Source organism: Trichechus manatus, unplaced genomic scaffold (genome assembly GCF_000243295.1).
Source record: "Trichechus manatus latirostris isolate Lorelei unplaced genomic scaffold, TriManLat1.0 scaffold00001, whole genome shotgun sequence".
Taxonomy (NCBI): domain Eukaryota; kingdom Metazoa; phylum Chordata; class Mammalia; order Sirenia; family Trichechidae; genus Trichechus; species Trichechus manatus.
Window position 1 is genome coordinate 33780728 of NW_004443937.1, and position 13843 is coordinate 33794570.

The 13843-nt window shown below is 42.8% G+C and overlaps 1 protein-coding gene across 1 annotated transcript in view; it reads left to right on the top strand.

The window, feature by feature from the left end:
- Nucleotides 1-13843, top strand: part of CACNA2D3 (calcium voltage-gated channel auxiliary subunit alpha2delta 3) — a 1058385-nt gene that overhangs the window by 960284 nt on the left and 84258 nt on the right. Inside the window, exons 28-29 of the mRNA XM_004368627.2 lie at nt 1491-1552; nt 3169-3213. Coding sequence (XP_004368684.1) covers nt 1491-1552; nt 3169-3213 — 107 coding nt within the window. The remainder of the gene's footprint in view (nt 1-1490; nt 1553-3168; nt 3214-13843) is intronic.

Genomic DNA, 13843 nt, shown 5'->3' on the forward strand with positions numbered 1-13843 from the left:
AAAACTTGTACACAGATGTTCATAGTAGCACAACTCACAGTAGCCAAAAGGTGGAAACAATTGAGATATGCACCCCCGATGAATGGATAAACAAAATGCAGTATGTCTACACAATGGAGTAGTATTCAGCTGTAAACAGGAATGAAATGCTTGTACATGCTGAGACACGGACGAACCTTGAAAACACGCGAAATGAAAGAACCCAGACACAAAGGCACATATTGTTTGATTCCATTTATACACAATGTCCAGAGTAGGCAAGTCCACAGAGACAGAAAGTAAATTAGTGGTTTCCAGGGGCTAGAAGGAGGGGAAGGGACTGCCTAATGGGCATCCGTTTCCTTTCAGGGTGAAGTGGTTATACAACGATATGAATGTACTAAATGTCGCCGAATTTTATACTTTAACGTGGTTAAAATGCTGTATTTTATATTTATGTAGTTGACCACGCTAAACCAAACAAAAGAGTACCTGAGCAAACTTTTTGGTGATTGTGTATTTTTTTTTTTTTTTTTTTTGGATGAATGTTTTTCCTTAGGTTGAAGTTCTATAGGTATTTAAGTAAAAAAAAAAAAAAAAAGTGAGTGATGTGGAAAGGGAAATAATAATACTGGTGGTATGTGGACACGGGACAGGTGTTGTCCCCAGAAGGCCAGTGTTCTCTGCAAACAGTCTCGTTCTCTCTTCCTAACTCTCCTTCTAATTCTCCTGAAGTTTTCTTACCATCTCGTGAGCTCTGTGCCCTGATCAGAGCACTTTCTGAAGTGATTTCAACAGTTACCTTGTCGTGGCTTTTTGGAGAGAAATACCGTGAGCTTGTTCATGGCACATAGTTCTGAGCATCCACCGAATTCCACTGCGCGAAATTCAAGTCACTTTCCAATCCCTCTTCCCTTTCTGTTGGCTTCTGTCGCTAGCACTTAGCATTCAGCATTGCTTTAGAAGGCATTTTCGCAGGCAAATACCTGTCATTTCCCCAGTGTTCCAGGGAACCAGGGACAGGTCATAGCACGGTGAAATGACTACACTTCAATGCCAGCCTCATGACAAGCACTTTTCAAATCTTCTGTCTCAAAAACACAGGCGTAACACATGTTTTAGACACTCAAGTTCATAGTTAGGAACAAACAGTAGTCTTCCATTATTATTTGTTTTGTTTCCATTCCTGTTTTCAGCTTATGTGGAAAGGTTGGGAGGAGGGTGGCCACAGGTGTATGAAACACTCCGGTAACATATCCCCAAAGAGCCATCTGCCCTATGCCCAGCTTGTTCTATAGCAAAAAGTCAGTGAGTACAAGTAACCTTGAGGGTTCCTCACCTGAAAGACAAAACGTCTTCGCGGTATGCTTCACCGTCAAGGTCTTTTTTAAGTGTTCTTATCTGATGTCCTGACGTCAGCTTTTTGCCAGGATGGGTAGTTTTCAATGATAATCTTAAATAGTTGTGTAAAGCGATCTCTAATGCCTTGTTTTATTTATAATTTCTCCCAGCTGTAGGCATTCAGATGAAACTTGAATTTTTCCAAAGGAAGTTCTGGACTGCCAGCAGACAGGTAGGTTACAGTCAGCATATTGAAGGGTTAGCGACCTGTACAGGTGTTCCCATGTGGATACCTGAAACCTAAAAGTGCCAGATTTCTGATGAATGTCTGTAAAATGAACGGCTGGCTGCTCGGATTACCTTTCATTTCACCGCAGAATAAAGGGTTGTCAGCATGTTCAACACCATATGCTGGGCAAAGCAGGGAATTGGCTCCCAAGAGCAGTTTTAATTGTGAAATCAAGATAGTGACCTTTCGGAGGAGAAATATTTCCTTTAAATACTGGCATTTGTGAGATTTTCATGGTGGCTTTCCCTAAACTCGTGATGCCTGATTATTTATTTGTGCATCACAGTTTTGAAGGTCTCTGCATAGTTGGATTATTTGAAGTATGCATTTGCCTTCTTTGGCCAGAGGGCTTCTCTGAGCTATTCTGCCTTGAGAATCTGGGACGCCTTCTTTCCCTTTGCTGTGTTCTCTGTGCTTAGTTATCTCAGGAGTATTTTTTAAATGATTTGGCAGAAATGGAAACTGATAAATTGCATCCATCTCTGCTCAATGGTTAAGCACTCAGCTGCTAACGATAAGGTTAGCAGTTCGAACCCGCCCAGCGGCTCCATGGGATAAAGACGTGGCAGCCTGCTCCCATAAAGCTTACAGCCTAGAAAACCCTACAAGACAGTTCTACTCTATCACGTGGGGTCGCTATAAGTCGAAATTGACTTGACAGCACCGACCAACAACAGCCCAATTCTGAATGTTGGAATCCTTTTTCAGATTAAGGCACTCGAAGAACCTGTAAAGTAAGTACACAGGCAGGAGTTTTTAAAAAGTTGTTGGCAATTAACTAGTTTAAATTTAATGATAATATTTCTTATTACCAAAAGATTTGAGATCTTAAAAATATATCATCAGTATTGAATAACAGTATAAATTTAAATAGATGAAAAAGAGCCAGGCAAAAAAATGGTTTTATCTATCTTTTATATTACTATTACGAGTTAATATTGATTCCAGAGTCCCTAGGTGGCACAAAAGATTAGGCTACTTACAGAAGGGTTGGTAGTTAAAACCTACCCTGAAGCACCTTGGAAGAAAGGACCGGCAATCTGCTTCTGGAAAGTCACAACCATGAAAACCCTATGGAGTGCAGTTCTACTCTGAAACACATGGGGTCGTTATGAGTCAGAATCAACTCAAAGGCAACTGGTTTTATTTATTCTAGAAAGGGCAGGCAAGACTCAGCTGGGAACATTCCTTCTGGATGAAAGTTGGGATATGCATATCGTATTTTTACACAAATAACACACACCTTCTATGTCTGTTTGCCAACCGCGCCCTCCCCCTGCAAGGTATTTTTGTAAGCATTGCTGTGCCAGTTTTTTTTTTCCTTATATATATTGCTGTAAAAAAACCTAGCGTATGCGCTTATGAAAATACCTCATGGGGGGTGGGGTGGGGGACACGGTTGGCAAACAAACATAGAAGGCATGTGTTATTTGTGTAAAAAAAAGTAGTGACAGGTGATGACCTTGATAGCTTGTGCTTGTGTAGCTAAGAACCCAGCAGCAGTCATAGGCGACGTGAATGTCCAAGTGACACATTTCCCCTCATCTCTTCCCACACAGTGTGCCTCTCTGGACGGCAAGTGCTCCATCAGCTGCGACGATGAGGTAAGATGACCTCCTACCTTGGTTCCGCCCGGGCCAAGGGGAGTTGACTGACCTTTCTCACAGAGGGAATGCCACTGTAAATGAAGCCAGATGTAACAGATCACTCGGGGCCAATCTCCAAAAAGTCAAGGACACTTAGTGTTTTATTTGTTTTTCCTCTCCACACTTCCCCCAGTCAGATAGTATACAAGAGCTGGAGAAATGTGCTTTAAATATCACATGGATAGCACTGTTGGAATTCTGGCGTTTTCTAGGAAATAATAGAAATGACTCTCATTTGAAGTTAACATAATTCTCAAAAGGTTTTCTACCATGTGTTACCACTTTCCATGTTCTTAGGAATTATTGACCCATTTTACAGGTAAGAAAATTAAGGCTTAGAGTAATGAAGTGACTTGGCTATTTTCATGTATCAAGTGACAGAAAATATAGGGGTTGAAAACTCAGAACTTTTCATTCCAGCATAGAACTTCCTTCCTATACCTTCTTCTCCCTCCCTTTCTCCCTTTCCCCCCTTCTGTCTTTTTCTCTCTCTCATATTTTTGGGAAAATAATTTGATTCCCATACAGGAAAAATAGAAGTAAAAAATGTACCATTGCTATGTCTGTCCACCAGGTAAAAAATTCAGTCCTGTAAGCTCTGCACCTTCTTTGAGAACAAACAGATGCGTGGTGCCTTCATCGCTTCAGCTCAGAGTCCTTTGGCTCACTTCTTCTTTGTCTGCATTTGCTCAGCATCAGTGAGTGCAGAAACTAGACCTTATAAATAACTGTATACTTACATTTCCTCCAGTTATCAAAAGGATTGAGGGAATTTTTTTTTTTATTGTTGTAGTTTCAATGAAGTTTACATTTCAAGTTAGTCTCCCGTACAAAAATGTATACATGCATTGTTATGTGACCCTAATTGCTCTCCCCATACTGTGACAGCACACTCCTCCTTTCCACCGCTGATTTCCCATGTCCATTCAGCCAGCTCCTAACCCTCTCTGTCTTCCCATCTCACCCCCGGACAGAAGCTGTCCATTTAGTCTCTTGTATCTGCTTGAGCCAAGAGGTACACTTCTCACGAGTATCACTTTATGTCCCACAGTCCAGTCCAATCCCTGTCTGAAGAGTTGGCCTCGGAAAGTGTTTTAGTTCAGGACTGATAGAGAATCCAGGGGCCATGCTTTCTGGTGTTCCTCTAGTCTCGGTCAGACCATTAAGTCTGGTCTTCTTACTAGAATTTGAGTTCTGCACCCCACCTTTCGCCTGCTCCCTCTGGGACTCTCTGTTGTGTTCCCTGTCAGGGCGGTCCTTGGTGGTAGCCAGGCACCATCTAGTTCTTCTGGTCTCAGGCTGATGAAGTCTCTGGTTTATGTGGCCCTTTCTGTCTCTTGAGCTAATACTTTCCTTGTGTCTTTGGTGTTTTTCCTTCTCCTTTACTCCAGGTGGTTGGGACCAATTAATGCATCTTAGATGGCCGCTTGCAAGCTTTTAAGACCCCAGACACCACTCACCAAAGTAGAATGGAGAACATTTTCTTAATAAGCTTTGTTATGCCGAATGACCTGAATGTCCCCTGAAAGTATGGTACCCAGACCCCTACCCCTGCTGCTCTGTCCCTCAAAGTGTTTGATTGTATTCAGGTAACTTCTTCGCTTTGGTTTAGTCCAGTTGTGCTGACTTGCCCTGTAGTGTGTGCTGTCCTTCCCTTCACCTAAGATAATTCTTGTTTACTATCTAGTTAGTAAATAACCCTCACCCCTCTTCTCACCCTCGTATCCATCAAAGAATGTCTTCTTCTGTGTTTAAACCTTTTCTTGAGTTCTTATAATAGTGGACTTATACAATATTTGTCCTTCTGTGACTGACTAAATTCACTCAGCATAATGCCCTCCAGCTTCCTCCATGTTCTAAGATGTTTCACGGCTTCGTTGTTGTTCTTTATCCTTGCATAGTATTCCATTGTGCGGATATACCGTAATTTGTTTATCCATTCTTCTGTTGATGGGCGCCTAGATTGTTTCCATCTTTTTGCTATTGTGAACAGTGCTGCAGTGAACACAGGTGTCCATATATCTATTGTGCATGTATCTATTCATGTGATGGCTCTTATTTCTCGAGGATATATTCCAAGGAGCAGGATAGCTGAATTGTATGGTACTTCTATTTCTAGCTTTTTAAGGAAGCACTAAATCAATTTCCAAAGTGGTTGTACCATTTTACATTCCCACCGATAGTGTATAAGTGTTCTAGTCTCTCCAGAACCTCTCCAGCATTTATTATTTTGTGTTTTTTGGATCAATGCTAGTCTTGTGGGAGTGAGATGATATCTCATTGTAGTTTTGATCTGCATTTCTCTAATGGCTAATGGTCCAGGGCTGCTTATCACTGGTTCTGAGTGGCTGTGTAGACTCTCTGGTGCTGGGTCTCTCCCGGTGCGGGATACGCCTCCCGAGCACCGATGCTTGCCTGCCTCACTGCTCACCCCCAAGCTGATCAGGCCTGAAGGGCTCAGGCTCTTGCTGGGTGAGGTCTGGCAACTCCTCACTGCTTCCGAACCATCTCTCCCTCCCCCTGCCACTCAGTCCGGTTCCTCAACTCTTCCTTTGATGTTCAGGGCTCCCAGATTGCCGTCTATAATCAATTCACTTGTTTTTCTCGGGTCTTTGTTGTAAGAGGGTCCACCGGAAGTGTCTGACTACTCCGCCATCTTGGCCCCGCCTCAAATTGAGGGAATCTTAACCAAACATAATCTCAACACAGAAAACATAGAGGAGAAGTAGATTTCAAAAAAAGTAGGCATGCACAACTCAAAGAATGTAATCAGTGTCACTGAATTGTACATGTAGAAACTGTGGAATTGGTGTATGTTTTGCTGTGTATATTCTAAACAACAATAAAATAAATAATTTTTTTTTTTTTTAAAAAAGGCGAAGGAAAAACAGAACAGAAATATAAAAGGGAGTCCAGGACGAAGTGAGAACACACAGTGCTCTGTCCCTGAGGGTCCTGGCTACCAGTTTAAAAAGAGAATTATAATCCTTGTGTGAGTCACAGTACCCAAAGAGTAAAAGTCAGTCAGCTTTTCAGCAGAAGCCCAACTTCTTCTGATCATTATAGCAAAAATAATTTTCCCTAAGGCTGTTTATAAGGAGCCCTGGTGGTGCAGTTGTTAAAGCGTTGGCTGCTAACTGAAGGTTGGTGGTTCAAACCTACCAGCTGCTCAGAGGTAGAAAGCTGTGGCAGTCTGCTTCTATAAAGATTATAACCTTGGAAACCCTATGGGGCAGTTCTGTTCTGCCCTATAGGGTCGCTGAGTCAGAATCGATTCAACTGCAGTGGATTTTGTTTTTTGTTGTTTTGCTTTGGTTTAAGACTGTTTGTTAAGGGTCACGCGTGATGTTTTATGATCAACACCCTTTCAGTAAGTTCAGAATGTCTTTCATAGGATAGACAAGTGTGCCTCTCCTGTGTTTGAGACATTTATGGTCTTATTGGTGTGCTTAGCTCAAGAGCAACTCTGCTCAGTCAAAATAACATTTATTAATCAGTGTCCTGAGGCCCTGCATTAAGCTGTTTACACGCACAGTGGGTACAGTTACTAGCCCCAATTTACAGATAAGGAAACTGAGGCTAAGCGGCCAAGCCAGGTTTTAAATTTGGATCAGTCTGATTCCAGAAGCATTGCTTGTGACCACTGATGATGCTGCTCCAGTAGAACATTATCCTTGAGCACCTACTATGTGTCAAGCTCTGTACCAGGAGCTTTATATAAATGGACTCATTTATCTCCTCTTTTGTACTCTGTGCAAAGTAGATCTCATTCACCAAAGGAGGAGAAGTCCTTAGAAAGGTGATGTAAACTTGCCGACGGCTGACTGTAAGGTTAGGTGTTGAAGGTCCTGATGCTGAGAGCCTTACTTGGGAAGCCTTCACTGATGTGTAACAGGGGAGGGGCAGGGAAAAGGTGGCATTGTAAGTGAAATAGTGGGCATAGCTCTAAGGCCAGAATCTATCAGGGTAGTCAGTGGACACTTCCCACGTATAGTAAATACGGTCGATTCTCATTAACGATAGATTCCGTATTTACAAATTTGCTTACTCACTAAAATTTCTTTTTAACTCAAAATCAATACTCGCCATACTTCCATGGTCATTCACAGACATGCACGTGCACAGAGTAGCAAAAAATGTGAGTCACTCAACCCACATATTCCCCACTGAGATCAAGCAAGGATGCTCTGACTTCTTTCAGCTCTCATACTGTACACAGTGGTGTATTTAGTAATACGTCTTGTGCATTTGTGTACTTTTTGTTGGTAATTTCGCTGTTTAAAATGGTCCCCAACCGTAGCGCCAAAGTGCTGCCTGGTGTTTCTACGCACAAAAAGGCTATGATGTGCCTAATGGAGAAAATACGTGTATTAGATAAGCTTTGTTCAGGCGTGAGTTATAGTGCTACCGGCTGTGAGCTCAGCGTTAATGAATCCACAGTATATATTATAAAACAAAAGATCTTTCAACATAAAACAAGGTTATATATTGGTTGACTGATGAAAATATTGTGACCAGAGTGTCACAGGAACCAAACCTCATATTTTCCTCGTGAACAATGGTTCCATATTTGCTAATTCAGTGTTTGCAGTGACTTTATAGAACATAACTACTGTGAATAACAAGAATCGACTATATGTGCTTATGAGAGTAGAAGCAGCCTTCTTTGCATATGGGCAGGGGAGGTGCTTATCTTCCTGTGTTCTCACTTTTATGTGCCCTCAATTTATTTGGAGGGTGACATGAGGATGATACTGGTTTTGAATTCCAAAGGAAACAACAGCTTTCAGTTTTAGGAGACTCACGGGCCTCCCTGTTGGGAGTATAAGCAGCGACCCTGTCTGTCTGTTTCAGAACCAGGTTGAAACACAGAAGGTACCCAATAAAGGCTAAGTGGTTAGTTGTTGGTTGGGTGGTTGTTTGCATGGTTGAGTGGGTGATTGAATGAGCGGTAATTTGGATAATCGTTTGGTTGATTGGTTAGTTGTATGGAAGGATGGGTGGGTGGGTGGTTGTTTAGTTGACTGGTTGGTTGGGTGGTTGGTTGGATGGATGGATGGCTGTTTGGATAGTTTTTAGTTGATTGGTTGGCTGAGTGATTGAGTGGATGCGTAGCTGGTTGGATGGTTATTTGGTTGATTGGTTGGTTGGTTAGTTGATTGGTTGGTTGAGTATTTGGTTGATTGGTTGGTTGGTTGGATGGATAGTTAAACAGTTTGAGGAATAAAGGTAGCCTCAGTGCATGCATACATATATACACATACATATATATATCAAACTGGATCCCCACTTAGAGGTAGAATCATCCGTTATCTGTTTGTTGTTAAATGATTGATTTCACAGACAGTATAGTATGGTGATTGATTAAAGGCCCAAGCCATGGAATTGGACCCACATACTGTAATTGTGACCCTGACTATAATAAGCTCTGTAACCTAGGGAAAGTGTCTGAGTCTCTTTGTGCTTCACTTTCCTCAGCTATACAATATCCACCTCACACAGTAATGGTGAGGAACGAATGATGTAACTTACGATAAGTATGTTGCTCCTAGTACACGGTAAGCGCTCAATAAATGTTAGCTATAAACTGAACAAGTATGAAGACTTTTCCTTTAGAGGAGTGGCTCACCGGAATGTAAAACCTCCGGCAGGTGGCATCCATACCTCAGGCAGCTGACAGTTTCTCCTGGGTATGCAAAGCACAGGGCATGATTCCTTCCTCCCTACCACTAATTATCTCCTTTCAGCCGCCAATGAGGTAAGACCCCACTCCATTGTTATTTAAAGGTTCATATACTTTGAAAATTGAGCCTTGAACTTGCCCTGATTTCTGGACTTGATTTGATGCTCCAATATAGACAGTTTGCACTTTGAAATATAGACAGTTTGTATTTTCATCTTTGACTTGGCTTCAGGCAACCAATTAACAGTTTTGTTTTCTAATGGAAAAGCAAGCCCTGCCTTCCCATCAAGGCCCCTTTCCATCCTTTCAGCGGACTCCTTCCATGTGTCATTCTACTTTCAGAGATTTTAATTAGGACTGTGAGACCAGGTCCCTCCCTCCCACTCAACTGTCCCCAAGGGATCAAGTCCCCATTAAAAATAGCTCTGGGGGCTCGTTAAGTTCACATGCTTCTGGCTTGCCCTCTGCACTGAAGACCTGGCCCTCCCCCCTCAGACACACTTTGCCTTAGATGCCCTCCAGCCCCTTCATCTCCACCATCAGCGGACTCACTGCGAATTGGCAGCAGTGCCCTGGATTCGTGGATGGAGTCAGTGCAGACAAATGTCTTCCCATCTTTTAGGGATACATCTTTGGTTAGTGCGGTCAGAGTCTGCACCAAGTGACATGGAGGGCCTGACTGTGGCGCTGACTGAAGACTTCAGAGAAATTCCATCCTACCCAGGGCAAATGGTTACTTCAGAGCCCAAACATTTCTTACGTGTCTGGGACCCAGCTAACCACGGGGGATGCATTGTGTAGAAGAGTCAGAAATTGTTTCTGCCCTCTTGGAGTTTCCTGGGTAGCAAGGGAAAAAAGCATGTGGAATGATCGACTGTGTTAAGTGCATGTAGTAAACGAACATGTGTGGTCAATGAAGGGCTCTCTGAAGAGTCAACTGAAGATTAAGAAGATGACATTGAGGACAACACCTGAAGAATGTGAAGAACTTTACAGGCAGAGAACAACATGTGCAAAGCCCCTGGGTGACCAAAAGATCTTGTGGTCTAAGGAACATGGTCAGTATTCAGGACAGAAGATACAAAGGCAGGCCCTGCCCACCTCTGTTTTTAGTCTTACCCATGGGCACTATTATTTCTTCATTCCTCTCATTCTCTTCTCCAACTCGCCTTTCCAACAGCTACCAACTCCTGGTGAGAACAGCAGTATGTTGCAAAGAAAGAAGAGAAGGCTGTCTCCTTCTGAGGCATTTGGGGGATAAAGAGCTTTTCCAGGTGTGAAGGCAGTGAGTGGATTGAAAAATTCATATTCAGATTCAGCTGCCACCCTATTTTTTTCCAAAGGTATAGAGATTAATAATCATGGTTAAACGTTTTAAAGCCTTCTGGGCTTTAGTTTGCTGAATGAATGTCGGCACTCATTCTCTGAGGCCCGTGCTCTGCATTTCACATTGCACTGTCCATGAAAGCCTCTCGGCAGCCCAGTGAAATAGTTGTTGGTGCTGGCTCCATCATTCAGGCTAGAAAGCTGAGCCAGGGTGTCAAAAGCCTTCACTCAAGGTTACGCTGATAGTGAATGTCAGAGTCTCTAATTCTAAAGACAGCATCTTAGCCTCTGGGCTAAGTCAGCCTTCCAGTTAACCCAAGAGTTGGTGCTGTGATTCCCAGTGCCCTTACTCCAGAGTGTTCCTCTTCGTCACGCCCAGTTCCCATGGCCTGGGCTTGGTGTTTAACCTCAGGAGTCCACCTAATCTGCTTTTGCAACCCAGAATTAGACGTCTCTGAGGAAGACTGAGTTATCAAATAGTTGAAGAAAGAGATACTTTTAATTAAAACCCACTTATCTCCACCTCTGTCTTTCTGTGTCTTTCTCTCTGCACTTTTCACCTCCCCTACCTTCTGTGAAATTGCCAGGACTCCTCTGAACTAGACTTGTTGCTGTGGCTGTTGTTAGCTGCTCTTCAGCCAGCTCAGACTCGTGGCGACCCCATGTGTTCAGAGCAGAACTGCTCCATAGGGTTTTCAAGGCTGAGACCTTTCTGAAGCAGACCGCCAGGCCTGTCTTCCAAAGTGCTGCTGGGTGGGTTTGAACCTCCAACCTTTCGGTTAACAGTCCAGCACTTAACCATCTGCACCACCCAGGGACTCCTTCTCTGCAGTTTTAGAACAACCTTATCCCTGGATGTTTCGCTAAAGGTCACTGTGGAGTGGACACTTAGAATATCTGTTAAACCTTAGAGCTCCTTGCCTCTCCAAGCACCTCCAGCCTGTCAGCCCACCCTTGGGGCAGGGTGATGTGATGGGTAGGTGTCTTCTAAGATGTTGGACTTAATTTGGAGGAAAAGCAGCACAGTGAGGGAAAGTTGAGAAAATATCTCCTCTATTTCCTTTTTATGGGGGGAGAGTATGGACATGGCAATTGAATGTTATTTATTGAAAAGTTACATAGAAAAAGCAGTTGATCAGACTGGATGATGGCTGATTCTGTTCTGACTGATCCTTAAACCCAGTAATTTGGCCTACTCCACTTCCCTGTACTTCTCAACAATAATCTAATCCAAGTGGTTGTTGATAGGGAGGTCTGTTTAGAAGTATTCATCCTAGTCACTAAATTTACCTTCAGTGTTTACAGGTATCTAACATAACACTCAAGCCGTGGTATTTTCAATCACCTCATATATATGCAAGAGCTGGACACATGAATTGAAAAAAAAGAAGTGATGCTTTTGAATTATGATGTTTGTAAAGAATATTGAATATACCACCAACTGCCAGAAGAACGAACAAATTTGTCTTGGAAGAAGTACAGCCAGAATTCTCCTTACAAGCGAGGATGGCGAGACTTCATCTCATGAACTTTGGATGTATTATCAGGAGGGACCCCGGAGAAGGACATCATGCTTGGTTAAGTAGCAGGTCAGCAAAAAAGAGGAAGACTCTCAACAAGATGGATTGACACAGTGGCTGCAACAGTGGGCTCAAGCATAGCAGCAACTGTGAGGATGGCTCAGGACTGGGCAGTGTTTCCTTCTGTTGTACATAGGGTCTCTATGAGTCGGAACTGACTTGGTGACACCTAGCAACAACAGTGTAACACTGTTGCCTATAATGAAAGCATAATGACGCCTTTCAGACCCAATGAGCTGGGTCTACGTTAACAGCATAGCATCTTTGCCTTTGACTTGTGATTTTTTTCCAGTGATTTGTAAATCGGATGTTGGCAGTCCCTGTTTCTTTCTTAACAGTGTTAACCAAGTCTTTTTATAATCAAGATAACCTTGAAATGCAAACTTACCCATAAACAAGTGCAGCTAGGCATTATTTATGCTGCCAAGTTCCTGTTATGGAATCAAAATTTAAGGGAGAAAAGTGAATTAAGAAAATGTGAAGTGGAAGCATGGTCCAAAAAATAAATACTAATTGGTACTCAGCAAAGAAGAAACAAATGTTCTTCCCCAGTCTTGCCCCGGAGAGCACGCCCACTTTTCTGGGGCAGAATGTCAAGCGCCTTTGGAGAAAATGGAAGCTTAGTCACAGAGTCGTCCTGGAGCACTGCCCAGTTCTCTGTTGTTCTTCTTCCCATCACCATCTCTAGACTGTCGACTAATCTGACCAAGATGAATGGATCCTCATGTGTATTTTTAGACTCTAGCCCATAATGGACTTTTTTCTTTCACATATTGTTCCTTAGCAAGTGGTGGGTACACACAGAACCCAACCCATTCCCTCCCCGCCAAGGTATGTCTGACTGAGTATCTTGGTTTCAGATATTAGCTTAAGAATTGCTGTGCTCGAGGGGTCCAGAAACCTATAATTGAGGTCAATACTACTTGACAAAACTGACCAACGTGCCTAACAGTCACTTTCAGTGTTTTTGTTTGTTTTCAGCTATGCTAAGAACAGCCCAGTACGTGGTACATTGTCTGACATCTTCATTTCTTAGTGCTGCTGTAACAGAAATAAATACCACAAGTGAGTCGCTTCAAAGAAAAGAAATTTACATTCTCATGTTAGGAGGCTAGAAGTCCAAATTCAGGACACCGGCTCTGAGGGAAGGCTCTCTGTGTCTCTTCTGAGGGACAATCTGTGTCTCGGCCTTTCTAGCATTTTTCTTGGCATCCTTGGCTCCTTGGCGATCACCAGGTGGCAACTGTCTTTCCCCTTTTGTGCTTGCTTCTCTCTGCCTCATCTGCTTTTTAGATCTCAAAAGTGATTAGGTTTAGGACACAGGCTATACTGATAAAAAACCTGATTAACATAACAAAGAAACCATATTCCCAAAGGAGATTACATCCACAGGTATAGGGTTTAGCAGGCTACAGTTCAATCCAATAACAGCTAATCCGGCTGATTCTTCTGCCGCTTGCTGTGGCTGCCTTTGGTAGCATGTCGCAGATGAGATCTATCCTTAGCTATAAATACGTTGAGGTATAGATTTTTTTCAAACAAGGAAAGCCTTCTATGAGCAGGCAGGATCCTGAGGCCGTGACTGAGTCCTGTTGTCTTTGGAAGGCAGAGGGGGACAATGAAGAGTAAAAGGATTGTGGTAGCTGGAGTCACATAACATTGGATTCAAGTCCCCCTTGCTTAGCTGTGTGACTTGGGGGAGGGTCACACTTTTATTTCTTCCCCTAAATAAGCTAAATTTATTTCAAGGACCATTTTTTGTTGTCATTGTAAAAATACGCGTAACACAGCAGTTACCAATTTGTTTTCTTCACGTGTGCAATTTAGTGACATAGATTATGTTAATCATGTTATGCCACCATCACCAATATCTGTTGCCAATTTTTCCATCAGGGAAGTTAGCACTTTTAGGTCTTAGTTTTCTCCTCTGCCCAAAAAGACAGTGTGAGAAGTAAGGATTGCATGAGTTGGCGTTCTCCTGTTGCTGTCACCACCACCA